Source organism: Xyrauchen texanus, chromosome 2 (genome assembly GCF_025860055.1).
Source record: "Xyrauchen texanus isolate HMW12.3.18 chromosome 2, RBS_HiC_50CHRs, whole genome shotgun sequence".
In the NCBI taxonomy this organism is placed as follows: domain Eukaryota; kingdom Metazoa; phylum Chordata; class Actinopteri; order Cypriniformes; family Catostomidae; genus Xyrauchen; species Xyrauchen texanus.
Window position 1 is genome coordinate 48,475,625 of NC_068277.1, and position 13,805 is coordinate 48,489,429.

At 36.2% G+C, this 13,805-nt stretch overlaps 1 protein-coding gene across 1 annotated transcript in view; it reads right to left on the minus strand.

Annotated features, from left to right (window-relative positions):
• The window catches only part of LOC127661534 (very-long-chain 3-oxoacyl-CoA reductase-B), a 51,479-nt gene extending 39,839 nt beyond the window's left edge, over nucleotides 1-11,640 (minus strand). Inside the window, exon 1 of the mRNA XM_052152298.1 lies at nucleotides 11,539-11,640. Within this exon, the coding sequence (XP_052008258.1) occupies nucleotides 11,539-11,599 (61 nt within the window). The 5' untranslated portion in view covers nucleotides 11,600-11,640. The remainder of the gene's footprint in view (nucleotides 1-11,538) is intronic.
• Nucleotides 11,641-13,805: the final 2,165 nt, after the last annotated feature.

Consider the following 13,805-nt stretch of genomic DNA (forward strand, 5'->3'; position numbering starts at 1 on the left):
ACACACACACACACACACACCTTGCTCTTTAAATGGGGACATACTAGACTACTATTGTTTTTAAACCATTTATTATTCCTACAAACTAACCCAAACCTTAACCCTACACCCAAGAAAACATATTGCATGTATAGAAAACATTGTTTACTTTATTTTTAACCACTTTAACCCTTTTTGGCATCCCACAAAGATGTTTTGTCAGATAGACAGTATGTCTGATTAGATTAGGAACACACACACATATATACCTGTAGATCAGCCAGAATGTTGAACATTTTGATAAACCGAACACCTGGCATTTAAACTTGTTTAGGCAAAATCTTTTTTTATGCCTCTTATTGTTAGAAAAGATGTTTATAAAGGCATGAATGTATGTAGAACAACTTGTTTAACTTGTTATATACTAAATGTCTGCATTGATTTTTTTGGTGATCCTGTTTTATTTTGTATTTTTTTATGCCATAGTCAAAATGTATTGCACTCCACTTGTATATTGCCGTGTGTGTATCTGACAGAAAGATATGTCAACATTTACATTTAAAATTGTTTTCTGACATTTATTTATTAAAAAGAACAATCCAAAGATGGGCAAAAGTAGAAGATTTATAGTATTATAAACAAAATGGAGGGAAAATTGTAAAAGCAAAACATTTACAAAGCTTATGTCCATGTTTAGATGATATTTGGATTGATTGTCCGATGAGAATGACTGCAAAAATATTTTACAAATATTAGATTTGACCATTTAGTGCTTTTGAGTGTGTGTGTGTGTGTGTGTGTGTGTGTGTGTGTGTGTGTGTGTGTGTGTGTGTGTGTGTGTGTGTGTGTGTGTGTGTGTGTGTGTGTGTGTGTGTGTGTGCTATCCTTGTAGATTTTGTTATCTTAACAGCATTTGTATTGTATTTGGGGTGCTTGTGATATAACATCCTAATGTCAACAGATCTATGCTTTTAAATGCTTATTTTTTTACATGGTAAATATAAATGAAGAATAATTACAGCATAAATGATTAAGACACATTACTTTTTCAATTGTTAACACAACAAATGTGCTTTTTGTAGTCTACTTCTAACTGTTACAAAGAATGTTTCAGCATCTTTAACACATTTTAGCATTGTCTGATTCAACTTGTTTTAATAGCCTATGAACAGCATATGTACAAATAGCTTGAACTTCAACCCAGAGTGCACTTTAAAAAGTGGTTATATGAAATTGATCTTTTTTCAGGTTGATTTAGTCAAATTAAATAATAATTATGACTTGAATAAAAGCATGTTATTTAGATGTTAGCACAAAAGCATTGTTTTCAGGTTACCTGCTAATATTACACTGTGGCAAGGGAAGATGTTTTGTGTAGCATTTTTTATCTATCATTTTAGATCATTTTGTCTTTTAAAAAAGAAGCTATATTGGTAAATGCCACTTTAAAAAGCTCAGGTCTCTTTATTATCAGAATATAACCATTCAAAGACCAGTAATACTTGTAGAGGAGCTCTGGTAATTAAGTAAAACATTTCAAAATATGAAATCTATGAAGTGGCAGATAGAGAGACTGGTGTGTGCTCCCCACTTTGCACCCATTTTTTTATTTTTATTTTTATTTATTTTTTTAATCTCAATAAGGTTACATTCATTAATATTAGTTAATGCATTAGGTATCACGAACAAACAATGAACCTTTTTATTTTTTACATAATTTATTAATCTTTGTTAATGTAAGTTAATAAAAAATGCTATTGTTGATTGTTAGTACCAGTCAACTATGTGCAAATGATAAATGGTGCTTTGCAATAAGTTATATGTATATTGTATGTAGTATATACTTCTATGATTTTATTATTGTCTATATGTACGGATTAGATTTAGGAGTTGAGCACGGCTTACCAAGCAGTGGGCACAATTTAAATTGACACATATCTAAAGAATCTGAAACATTACATAAGTGAAAAAACAATATGATCTATTTCATTTAAGATATATGTAAACCCATCATTCTGTTTCACATAGAGGACATTTCTAAAACTAATATGGCACTTGAGAAACAATGCGTGAGTATTATTTTTGGCAGGTGCATTCCTACTCAGAATGTAGAAATGTTGTAATCCTCGAAAATAAATAATTTAAAGACACATTTGAATCATTGTAATGTGAATTTACAACAGTGTAATGTATTGATGTCTAATGTGAACCTGTTGTATATTCAAGAGCAAAGAAAAACGTATTGTGTAAGGACATATCTTTGAGTATGAAACGCCCCACACATTATTATACAATATTATTATATTATACAAAATGTGTACATTTCATTTTGAGGATTCATATAGTTAAATGTATCATATCAATGTAATCTGAATATAATTTGAGCTTAATTTAATTAAAATTTTTAAACTCAAAGAGAATATGGTATGAGTGAATCATGTAGTAAGTATTGTTCTCCGATCATGTTATTCTTGAAATCATTCTGTTATCACTTCATTGTTTAAGTTAGGTGATGTAGAATGCTGAAATGTCATTTTCAAGAAATCAGGAATAATTGCAAACACACAGTCATAAATTTAAGTGTACGCTGATAAAAAATGTTTGTGCTTCATGCACATCTAAATGAACAGTTTTGATTAAAGACAAACATATTATTTAAACATCATAAACTTGAATAGAATAGGTTATACCAACAAACTTTTTTAAGGGTTAAATCACAAATAGACCATTAAGATAAAAATGGCATGTTACCAGTTTTTACAGCTCAGTAACATTTGCGCAACAAACAAGCTGTAAGTAATGAAACTACAATTTTAAACAATGTGCATTGCAATATGTTAAAGGCTGTCTTGACCGACTATAGATGAGTGTACTAATGCTGGGTTACGTCAAGCTAAAGGCAATAGCAATGTTTAAATGCAAGTACTTTAATGCTACTGTACATGTATATACTAAAATCTGTAACGACTGGAAATGAAATAAACATTGAAATCAATACATGAGAGTAAATATTGCACTTACCATATTAAACATTTTACATTGCACACACACACACACACACATATATATATATATATATATATATATATATATATATATATATATATATATATATATATATATATATATATATATATTAAACAGTAGCATGATTAAACATTTCCTTTACAGATTTAATAATCATATTTTACAAATCTATCAATATAGACAACTGCAGCTTTTTATTTGGAATGATTTGAAATGATAAATAATCTTAAAAATCAGGTTGAAAGAGTTGATAATGTATAGTTATGCAATTTAACTATTTGGAGTACGGGCTTGGTATTACAACCTGAGGATTGTCTCGGCTCTAGACCTAACGTGTGTTGCGTTAACCAAAACAAAGACAGTTTCAATGTGGAGATGTTTTATCATATTACAAGATTAAATCAGTTTGTAAACATCAGTTATAATTGTTGTTTATTTTCTCATTGAAGAATTTATACAAATTGAAAACCACTGTTTATGCACAAGCTCTTAATGACCACATAGGGTCAGAGGAAAGGAGTAAACGTGGTATCATGTTTTGGTTCAAATTTAAAAAATGGCCAGTAAGATCAGAAAATCAATTAGACTAAATGTGTAATCATTGCACCCAGTTACAGTCTACGGCAATACAGGAAAAGTACTCCAGAATCAATGACATGATATGAAACATTTCAGAAAACACACACAAATGTCATTCACATGTATGGCATCTGTTCTAAGGTATGGGCTCTCCTGATCTGACTCAGATTCCCACTCTCTCTCTCTGTCTGTCTCTCTGTTTGTCTGCTGTCTCTCTGTATTCTGTATTAGCTCAGACCCTGGGGATGGAATAACCTGCACAAATATCCACATGTATTGTTGTTGTTCGTTTATTTAAACCCTAAAAGACAAAATTAATTCGTTTAGTTTATGTTAGTCTGGAAAATGAAATGGAACAACAATGTGAAAAGGCCTGAACATAAGACGATACACCTTCTTTGTAGCAAACATGTCTGGAAAAAGTAAAATAATTGTTTTGTTTTGGAATTGCGGTTGACTATGATAACTGGAGAAAAGAAAAATTGTGTGAGGTGCAAACGTTGTCAACACCGACACACACGTATACACACTTACTTTATAACTCACTCACTTATGAATTTGTATTTATGAAATACTTTTATTTTCTCAAACCACAAAATGCTGACACGTACAGTAAAATAGTCTCTTAAACAAGTATTTTATTGTAATTGTATTACTAAATGACAGTCCCAGTATCTATGATACTTCACTAAACTTGTAATAAATGCTTAAATGATAAGAGCATTACACAGCATATTTTAAAAACATTTTTAAACATTTTGTTAACAGGATCACCTATCATGCACTCTTAGCACAGATCTAAATGCAAAGTGTAGCAACATGTAGCACCATCAATTTAAAAATTAGCCAGTTCCTGAAAGCCAACATGCAACAACTTTCTGGTATAACATGAACTAACAATGAACAATTGTATTTTTATTAACTAACGGTATCAAAAATTAATAAATGCTGTTAAAAATATATTGTTCATTGTTTGAACAATGCATTAACTAATGTTAACGATGGAAACTTATTGTAAAGTGTTTCCAGCACTGATGAAAAAACAAACATATGGGAGCAAGGGGGGGTGCACACACAGGAAATGCATTTACATGATTTTAGAACTGCTGCACCTATATTGTTATTGTTTGATATAGTTATAGCAAATGATCTATATCTTTATGCTTTATACCATGTCATGACTAAAGTGATTCACCAATAAGTTTTCTTAAAAGTTAGAGTGGGTGTGTGTGCTGCCTGTTGAAGTGTGGATAAAGATGCAATGTCTAATATTAAGAAGTTTGAAGGGATTATTTAGTCTATTTGAAGAAACCCTTCACTGATCAACCTGGTTTGTTTAACTTACATGTGCTTTGTTGTGTGCTATTAATGTATTTGGCTATTAGGTAATGTCTGAACAAATTCATTTGGCTTAATTTTTCAACTAAATTAATTGTATTATTTTGTATTATTCTTTGTGGCTATAATGTTAAGCACAGGTAATGTCACGTGACACTTTAACATTTTAATCCAAGCAAACATTTACAGTTCGTGCAGATGTTCCTTACATGTGTTTAATTTAATTAAAGAAGGCATTATTATCAGGGAAAGTCTGGGCAAACTGCGGTTGCTACAACTCGCCATTAACTGTCTTTTTGAACACGTCAAAGTGCAACTATAAATTGTATGATAATACTTTAACTCTGCAAACAGACTTGATGTCCCACGAGCTGTTTGTAACAGCAGCACTTGCGCGCGCGTCAGCTGCGTCTCCGCAAAACTCCAAATAAGATGTCACGTTCCAGATGTAATATTATTTTATTGCATTCGTCCATTTATTCAGTTGTTTATTCACACGGCATTCACAATATGCATCATTTATATTAGTAATAATAACCATGCAGCGTCTAGCCCTTACTCTTAGAATTCAGAATTAAATCACACGTTCAATTGATAAGGCGCGGTTGGAGCCACTTGATATTGAAAGGGTGTGCCAGACTTAGAAATAAAAATAAATATATATATATAAAAAAATAAATAAAGACTTTTTTTTCTTCCAGCAAAAATACAAATATTATCTAATCAGAAATGCAGCGTGTTCAATTCTGACAATGAGTATGATGATAGTCCAAAAGGAGCAGACGAGAGAGCGTTCTTCTATTATTCGCTGTGTTTGCCCTCCGCAAATGCTTTTTGGGGTAAGGGCTTCCCATGGATAGTAATGAACAGCAAGCCCAGACCGCAAAAAGATTCGTGAAAGACTTCTGACAGTCCATTCTCCACACGCTTTGGATGTGCCTTCTGAGTTGCGGGTTTTGTCCACAATTATTGACAGTCCATCCATGTTGTTGTAGCCAATGGCTAGACTGTGTGCAGTAGAGTCCAATTCTATAAACATTCGCAGAGAAATGCACAGAATCCTTTCTGCTGTGCGACTCCCATCTCATCCGACTCTCCGCTTCGTCGTTTGATCCGTGCTCCGATGCTGTTTTTATGGTCATACTGTACATATTCTCCTGCTCGTGGTGTGGTTAAGTAAAAAGCTGATCTACTGCTGTCAGTCGATAGATCTGTTGAAGGAGAGGAATTACTGCGCTCCAGCTCACAGTAAATAGAGAGCAGTGAAGGATTTCATTGGAGCATATAAAAATCGTCATTCGGCCAATCGGTGCTCGTCTCACACAGGGACCCCCCTTTTTGAAAAAAGGAAAATATAGAAACAAATCCTCCACCGGTGTGCCAAATGCATTTAATAATTGTGCACCATTGTGGGGTTTGCGACGCATATATATACCCTATGATATTTCTGACAAAAGAAGATACATTTCTAAACGAGTTTCAAATCATTTCCAGGCATAAAATTGCTAAAGCACTGTAAGGAGCCATTAAAATCTTAAATTCATATTTCCATGTCAAATAACCAGCACCACAGCCAATGCATTGCAAAGTTAACCAGATGAACACTTACCACAAGAAGTTTCTCAAGATCCTTCTGTTGGCTGTGAACATGCCTTCACTAGGTATATGTAGCCACCAAAGCTTCCTCCTTTCCTTGTGTCATAAAATAATGAACATCGTTCTCTGAGTCTGGCTATATTTGGATAAGCACACCCCATCCCTAATGTAGTACACAAGCATCTAAAAAAGCCAAATGCACGCGCTCTTTCTCTTTTGCACGCGCACGCGCGCGCACACACACACACACACACGCACACACACACACACACGGTGGCTGTGTCTCTTTGGAGGGATGCGTCCTCCGGAGGTCGCATTTTTTTGGCCGCATACGTCATCGAGCCTGTCTCGTTTCAGAAAAGCGATTAGGACACTCCAAATGCAGCCTTCGAATGCAACCTTCTTTCACGGGAATTTTGAGAATGCATGAGGTGTATCCTTCGTGGGCACTCACAACCCACAATTATTTGCTACAACGGAAATGTCTAAAAAAAATAAAAACACGCCAATTTGCCCATAAATATGATGTTCCCAATTTGAAGTACCTCATTAGATAGGTGCATCATATGTATAATTATATTAATATATAATTAAAATAAAGTATTCGAGTAAAAGTAGCCTACACCTGTAAAATATATTTACATCATTAAAACTCTCCTAAAATGTACCTCATACATTCCCTTCTAAAGGGACTTTGTTCCCTTCTCACTCTCTGTTAAAGAGTGGCGTGCTGTCATAGCAACCATGTTACGTTCCGTTTGTCCTATGAAGGCCGTCTCGTTTAAACGAGGCTTGTTTAAAGAAGGACACTCGGTATACTGCAGCCTTCAAAGGACGCGTCCTACCTAGCACGCAGCCTTCCAAACGAGACACTGTCACAGACACGCGCGCGTAAACTCTCTACCAGAGAGCCCTAATGTCACTATTCTCAGAAAGTGTAGAATTGCCTCCGGATTCCAAGGTCAGGGCTGAGAGTGCTTGGGGAGAACAGTGAGACCTTAACATTTAAGTCTAATCTTCGCAGATAGCTCTCTCGTGGAGGCACGATGAGGTTGTGGTTTCATTTGTGGAAGTTTCCAGTCAGTCACGATTCCCTCCATCTGTCTCCGGCACCCAGTGCTTTGCCCCTACTGACGCAGCCGACGCGCATTACTCACTTTAGCAGTCACGACTCGTCAGCCTGTGGTGTTTCCGATGAAACCGTACGCCAAAAATGAATTTGCCACTTAGTACGTTAGGCAAAGGTGGAGAATGCATTGGTCTTTATGTAGCTAATGAACATAAACCATATAGGCTCTATGACCAAAACATTACAGCTGCATGTATAGCCTGATCCATGCATTTGGATTTACCCTTACTGAGCACTTTATTAGGAACACCTGTAAAAAAGCTTTTATCTAATCAGCCAATCTTGTGATATCAGTGCAATGCAGGAAATCATGCAGATGGGTCAGGAGCTTCAGATAATGTTCACATCAACCAACAGAATGGGGACAACATTTGATCTCAGTGATTTCTACCGTGGCATGATTGTTGATGAAAGAGGTCAACGGAGAATGGCCAGGGCTGCATTTCCCAAAAGCATTGTATGCCTACGTAGATTGTAGAAACCATTGACGCCAATGGTCTCTATGATCAACTTAAGCTTGCATTGTGGGAAACGCAGCACAGACTGGTTTGAGCTGACAGAAAGGCTACGGTAACTCAGATAACCACTCTGTACAATTGTAATGAGCAGAATAACATCTCAGAATGCACAACATGTCGAACTTTGAGGCAGAAGACCACGTCTGGCACATTATTAGACCATATAGTTTTGCTAATAAGTGCTCAGTGAGTGTATAAACAAATAGATTGTTTAAAAATCAGCATTGCTAGTTTAGATGCCAAGCGTCTTGTCTAATACACATTGATAGGACTTTGTCCCTCAAAACATCTAAGGAACATTTCATATCACCACTGACGTGATCTTTGAGGCCGTGGTTACACAGAGGTTCTTGTTAGAGGGTTATGCACAGTAATGCAGTGAATTAATTATTAAAGGTATGTGATATACTGAGTAATTATGGAAATGGTCAGATGCACAAAATTAGACTTCACTGCAACATTATGACTAGTCTGTGAAAGTACTAATTTCAGCACCATTCATGGTGGACAGCTCCATCGAAATACAGAGGCTGCATGTGATGAACGATGTTTGTAAAGTTTGTCATTGATTTATGCTATTCATAGTCCATTAAGGTGCAAGGAGTTGTGTTTTCGTATTTAGGTGTTTTCGAGACTAAAACAAGTTAGAAAAGAATGCTTAACAGCGACGATATGAGATCCCCCCTCCATCTTCATTCACTGTTTGCTGACAGTGTAGCGACGATATGACTTTGGCATGATGCATACGATAATTAAACATTTGCGTGTTGAATTTAGTGACAATGCAGAAGCCTCTTTTAAGCGAGGTCACGAGGAGAGCGACAGGAACGCTCACCGGTGGAGGGAGCCCTCGATGAGATAAATGCACGTGTCGGTACTGAATGAAACATTCAATAACACACGGAAATATCTGAAGGACACAATGAGAGTACATGACGTGCTGTCCTGGTGTGCTTCTATGCCTCAAAACGAAGGCTGGATATAAGAGTGATACCCCTGTCTATTTCTGGATCAAGCTGTTGCTATTTTTAGCGCACTTGGAGGAAAAAAAAGGCACTCACAAATGCTCCTCAGAGGAATTGTACGTGATCGCTGTGACATGCGCGTTCATGTCTACTCTCCAACACGGTTTGCATAAAGGATCGTGACGATCGGCTATGCCATCCTTTAGAAAAGAACTCATCGTGCATTCAGACAACTAGCTATTTTTTAGTCGATTAAATGCACATTTTTCTCTTTTTTGTACAGGCTATAGTGAGCCACTATTTTTAGCACCAATTATCTTACTGCATCAAAATAATATATTCTTATGTACTATAACGTATGCATTCATACACAAACTCCTGTAATACAGTTATGTTTGTATGGGAAATATCAGTATTTTTTCCTCATTATTATTATTATTATTATTATTATTATTATTATTCAAGCTGCGTCAGTTACTAAGCATTGACGTCACGATCAAATTCTCCTCCTCTTGCCGAAGCTTTAGTGTAAGAATCACTACTGGATAGCACACGTAACCCTCAAAGATGTCTGTTTTAAATCGTTTCATCTGAAAAGCCCCTGATAGCACACGTACATTACCCAGACGTCTATTTGAGACATATTATTTACAGTGTCATTTCTCCTGGTTGTTTGCTCATCTGCAATACGTCTTTGTGGTATCCTGAGATAAAAAAAATAAAAAATAAATAAAACTGTTTAATGAAAAATACTTCCTGGAGTGGCCAGTAGATGCGTATAGAGTGTTAATGTGTTCTTACATGTTCCCATTGTCTGGCAGCTGATGTCCATTAGCTGCCAGAGAGAGATATAACACATGGAAGTCATGCTTGATACCGAAATTGTTCAAGTAAAGCTTGAAATTAATTTATTCAATGTAGTTGAGTGACTTTTACACAAGATACTACAGTTTTAAGATGTCCTATGTCAACAAGTATGTCTCGGATGTCAATGATACATTCATCAGATGTATTTGAGACGTTTATGATTAGCTAATAATGTTTGTAAATCTGATCTTTTTAAAGGTGCACTCTGCCATTTTTTCCTCAAAGGTTTTACTCCTAAAGAAATTAATAGTCATTTGGAAACAAATGTACTGTATGTAATCATGATGACTCACTTTAGATGAAGTCTCATATCAGTAACCTTATAAAAGCTGTTTTATTCTACATGGAGAGGGTCCCCTCATGGGGGCGGCCATGTTAGAATAACATGACCAGCCGAATAGGCCTACTACTCACTTAATCTCAGTAACCGTCCTGTTATTTGACACTTTTACTCATGTATTAAAATAATAATGTCTTGCTGTGAATACTACATTTCTACAATGGCATCTGCAACTGAAAACTATGATTTTAAATGATGCTGCATCCAAGCCGCTAGGTGTCAGTTTCAGTCCAAGACGACATGAACAAACCCTTACTGAGTGCACCTTTAAGATGTTAAGCAGATGTTAATTAGATGGTGATGATTTCCAGATGAAAAGATCTAAAACAGACATCTCGGAGATTTAAGCGTGCTATATGGGGTATTTAAGGTCTGCCTGCCTTCTTAAACTGTTGTAGAGAGCAACCTTTGAGGCCGTGGCCCAGATTTGATAAAAAAAACAACAACAACAACAAAAATCACTTCTATTCTGTGTATGCGTCAATAGATGTCTTATTTTGAGTCTGGCGCTCAAAGGACGCTTTTTTGTCTTGTAGTGACGTCACTGTCCATGGTGCTGAACCCGTTGCCGTCTCTTCATTTCAATTGAGGGAGCAAATTCTTGTTGGGTAAAGCTTGACAGAGTTAAAACATTCTGGGCATTTCCCAGGGAAAACACCAGGGACTTTGCATTGGTTCGGATGTTCCTCGTCTGCTATAACTCCAGCAAAGCTGGTTTGGAGCAGAACACAACTTCAGAAAACATATGCCTGTTTTTATTATCCGTCTTGTTTAAACATAAGAGCATTTACAGGTTCTAAGAGTATTTCAGAAGTCAGTGCGATTCATAAATGTTACAACAGCGCGAATCGTGACCACTCGGCAACAACGACAACAACACGCGACATCGTGAGAACATCGCAATAGTGAATTCAAAGTTAGAATCTGATATTATTATTATCAACACATCAGCCATCCATAAGTGAAAATATAGATAGAAATGCAATTGAAGCACATATGCACTACTTGCCAATTATAAACACACAAAAAGAGAGTAGCCTATCTGTCAAGTTGTTCTGTGCGCTACTCTGCCTGCATGCACAAGCAATCAAGTAGCCTATATTTTCCATCCCCGAACACTTTAAAACCGATCAGAAGTCGAAAAAGCTTAAGTTCAAAATGCATCCAGATTATAAAACAAAGAAATAATACATTACTCACCTTCGTAATGTAGACGTTCTAGACAAGACGGAGTACACAGGTGCGCGTGCACTTGGACCATAGCGTACAACACTCGCTTTTTAGAATGACGAGAGAAATAGGCTACCTAGACAAAGTGTCAGCGTCCCCGATGTATTTGGGGCATTTTGGGGTGGGGTGGGGTGAGCTTCAATACTATGCGTAAGAAGTTAATGGAGGGGGTGGCATCCCACAAACTTGTTTTGCATCAGACTGATACGTTGACATGATGTTCGGAACAGAAGAGAAAGTATTTTAGCAAAGTTCTGCACGTTCACGGTAAGAATTCACATAGCGTTGCTGGTAAATGGCATAAAACAGTTTATTTCTTGCTTAACCATGAGCTCGTGTAAGGGGCTGTTCAGACCGAACGTGTTCTTGCGCTAAATAAAATAAAATATTAATAATAAAAAAGATACACGCAGGTGTCTCGAGACGCTTTTTTAACAGTTGAAGTTCTTTTTAACTTGACACGGCGTCTGAGAAGCGTCTTTCTAGCGCGTGTTTGCATAGAAAAAAACGACTGCAAGGCAGCGCGGACGCTTTGCGTGTTAACGGCCCCTGAGCAAGTAGACTGCATTGTGTCTGTGCGTTCGTTTTAACCCGCATTTCTCTCGCTCCTTTCATTGTTTGTTTAAATATTCATCTTTATTTTACACATTCATATCTCCGTTCCCCCCTTATTTAATGGACACCGGGGCTTCTTAGATACAGCAGTGTCATTTCTCCTGGTTGAGAACGAAGCTTTCCCTGCCACCATCCTATCACTGTGCTTTTGACCCGCACTGACGTCATTAGGTTTCCCTGGGAAACGCAGAAATATAAAAATAGCATCAAATTAATTCAGATGGCAAAAAGAGGGGGCGGGGATCTGGGTAAAAAGGATTTGATGTGGGTGGGGGCTCTCCTAAAAGTGGCATTGGACTAGACTGCTATTACTACTTCAGATTCAAACAAACAACCCCTTTTAAGAGGTCATTTTTTTTAAATGGTCAGTGTGGTGCTGGCAGTATATTTCTTGGTAGCAAGAGAAATGTGACTATATCATTTAAGTTAATCACTAGATTGAAGTGACGTCAGAATCAAATTCTCCTCCTTGGCCTCTAGACGATCTAGTACAAATCTAACCAGCCAAACAAAATGTGCCATTGTTTCGTGATCGCTCTTTCTTTGGCCATTCGTTTGAAAGAAGTAGTCTGCTCATATCAGAGCTTTAAAGGGATTGTTCACCCAAAACTGAAGATTATCTCATCATTTACTCACTTCATGCCATCCCAGATGTGTATGACTTTGTGTTTAATAGAAAAAAAGAAAGATTTTTAGAAGAATATTTCAGCTACGTAGGGAATGATGACCAGACATTTGAAGCTTCAAAAAGCACATAAAGTCAACATAAAAGTAATTAATTTGATTTCCAGTGGTTTAATCCATGTCTTCAGAAGTCATATGATAGGTGTGGGTGAGAAACAGATCAATAAAGTCATTTTTACCCCTATAAAATAGTGAAACATGATTGAAATATTGATCTGATTTGTCACCCAAAGTGAATGCATCGCTTCTGAAGATATGGATTTAACCACTGAAGTCATGGACTACTTTTATGCTGCCTTTATGTGATTGTTTTTTCTTCAGGTCACCATTCACTTTCATATGGCCCTACAGAGCTGAAAAATTATTCTAAAAAAAAAATCTTCATTTATGTTCAGCAGAAGAAATTCAGTCACATCTGGGATGGCATGAATGGAAATGAGTGAATTTTCATTTTTGGGCAAACTATTCCTTTAATATAGAGAGACTTTTTGTGTTTAGCCATTTTAACAAATGCAACCTATTTATACTTAATCATTGACATCCATTCTTACTATTGATAAAAATAGCATGAATTATTGTTTTAAGTGTTGAAAGTATATTACACCATATAGGAAGTTTCAGAGTATATATATGCGTGTTTATTTATTGTTATGGCATGTTTTCATTTAAATAAATGTCATGAAGCTTCACAGCCCCCTTGTGGTCAAACATAAGATAGCATAAATCTCAATCAACATTTAGAACCAATAAAAATGGTAATGCTTTTAAGGCAATGCAAACAAGCCGGTTGATGATTTCAGTTCCCTACCATTTTTGAACTGCAAAAAACTACAACATCTCCATCCTCCATCACAGTTTTATTAATTTACAGTTAGATGTTTTTCCAAGTGGGATGATTTAGTAATTTAGTGATATTTCTTAATGTGCCTCATTCAGAA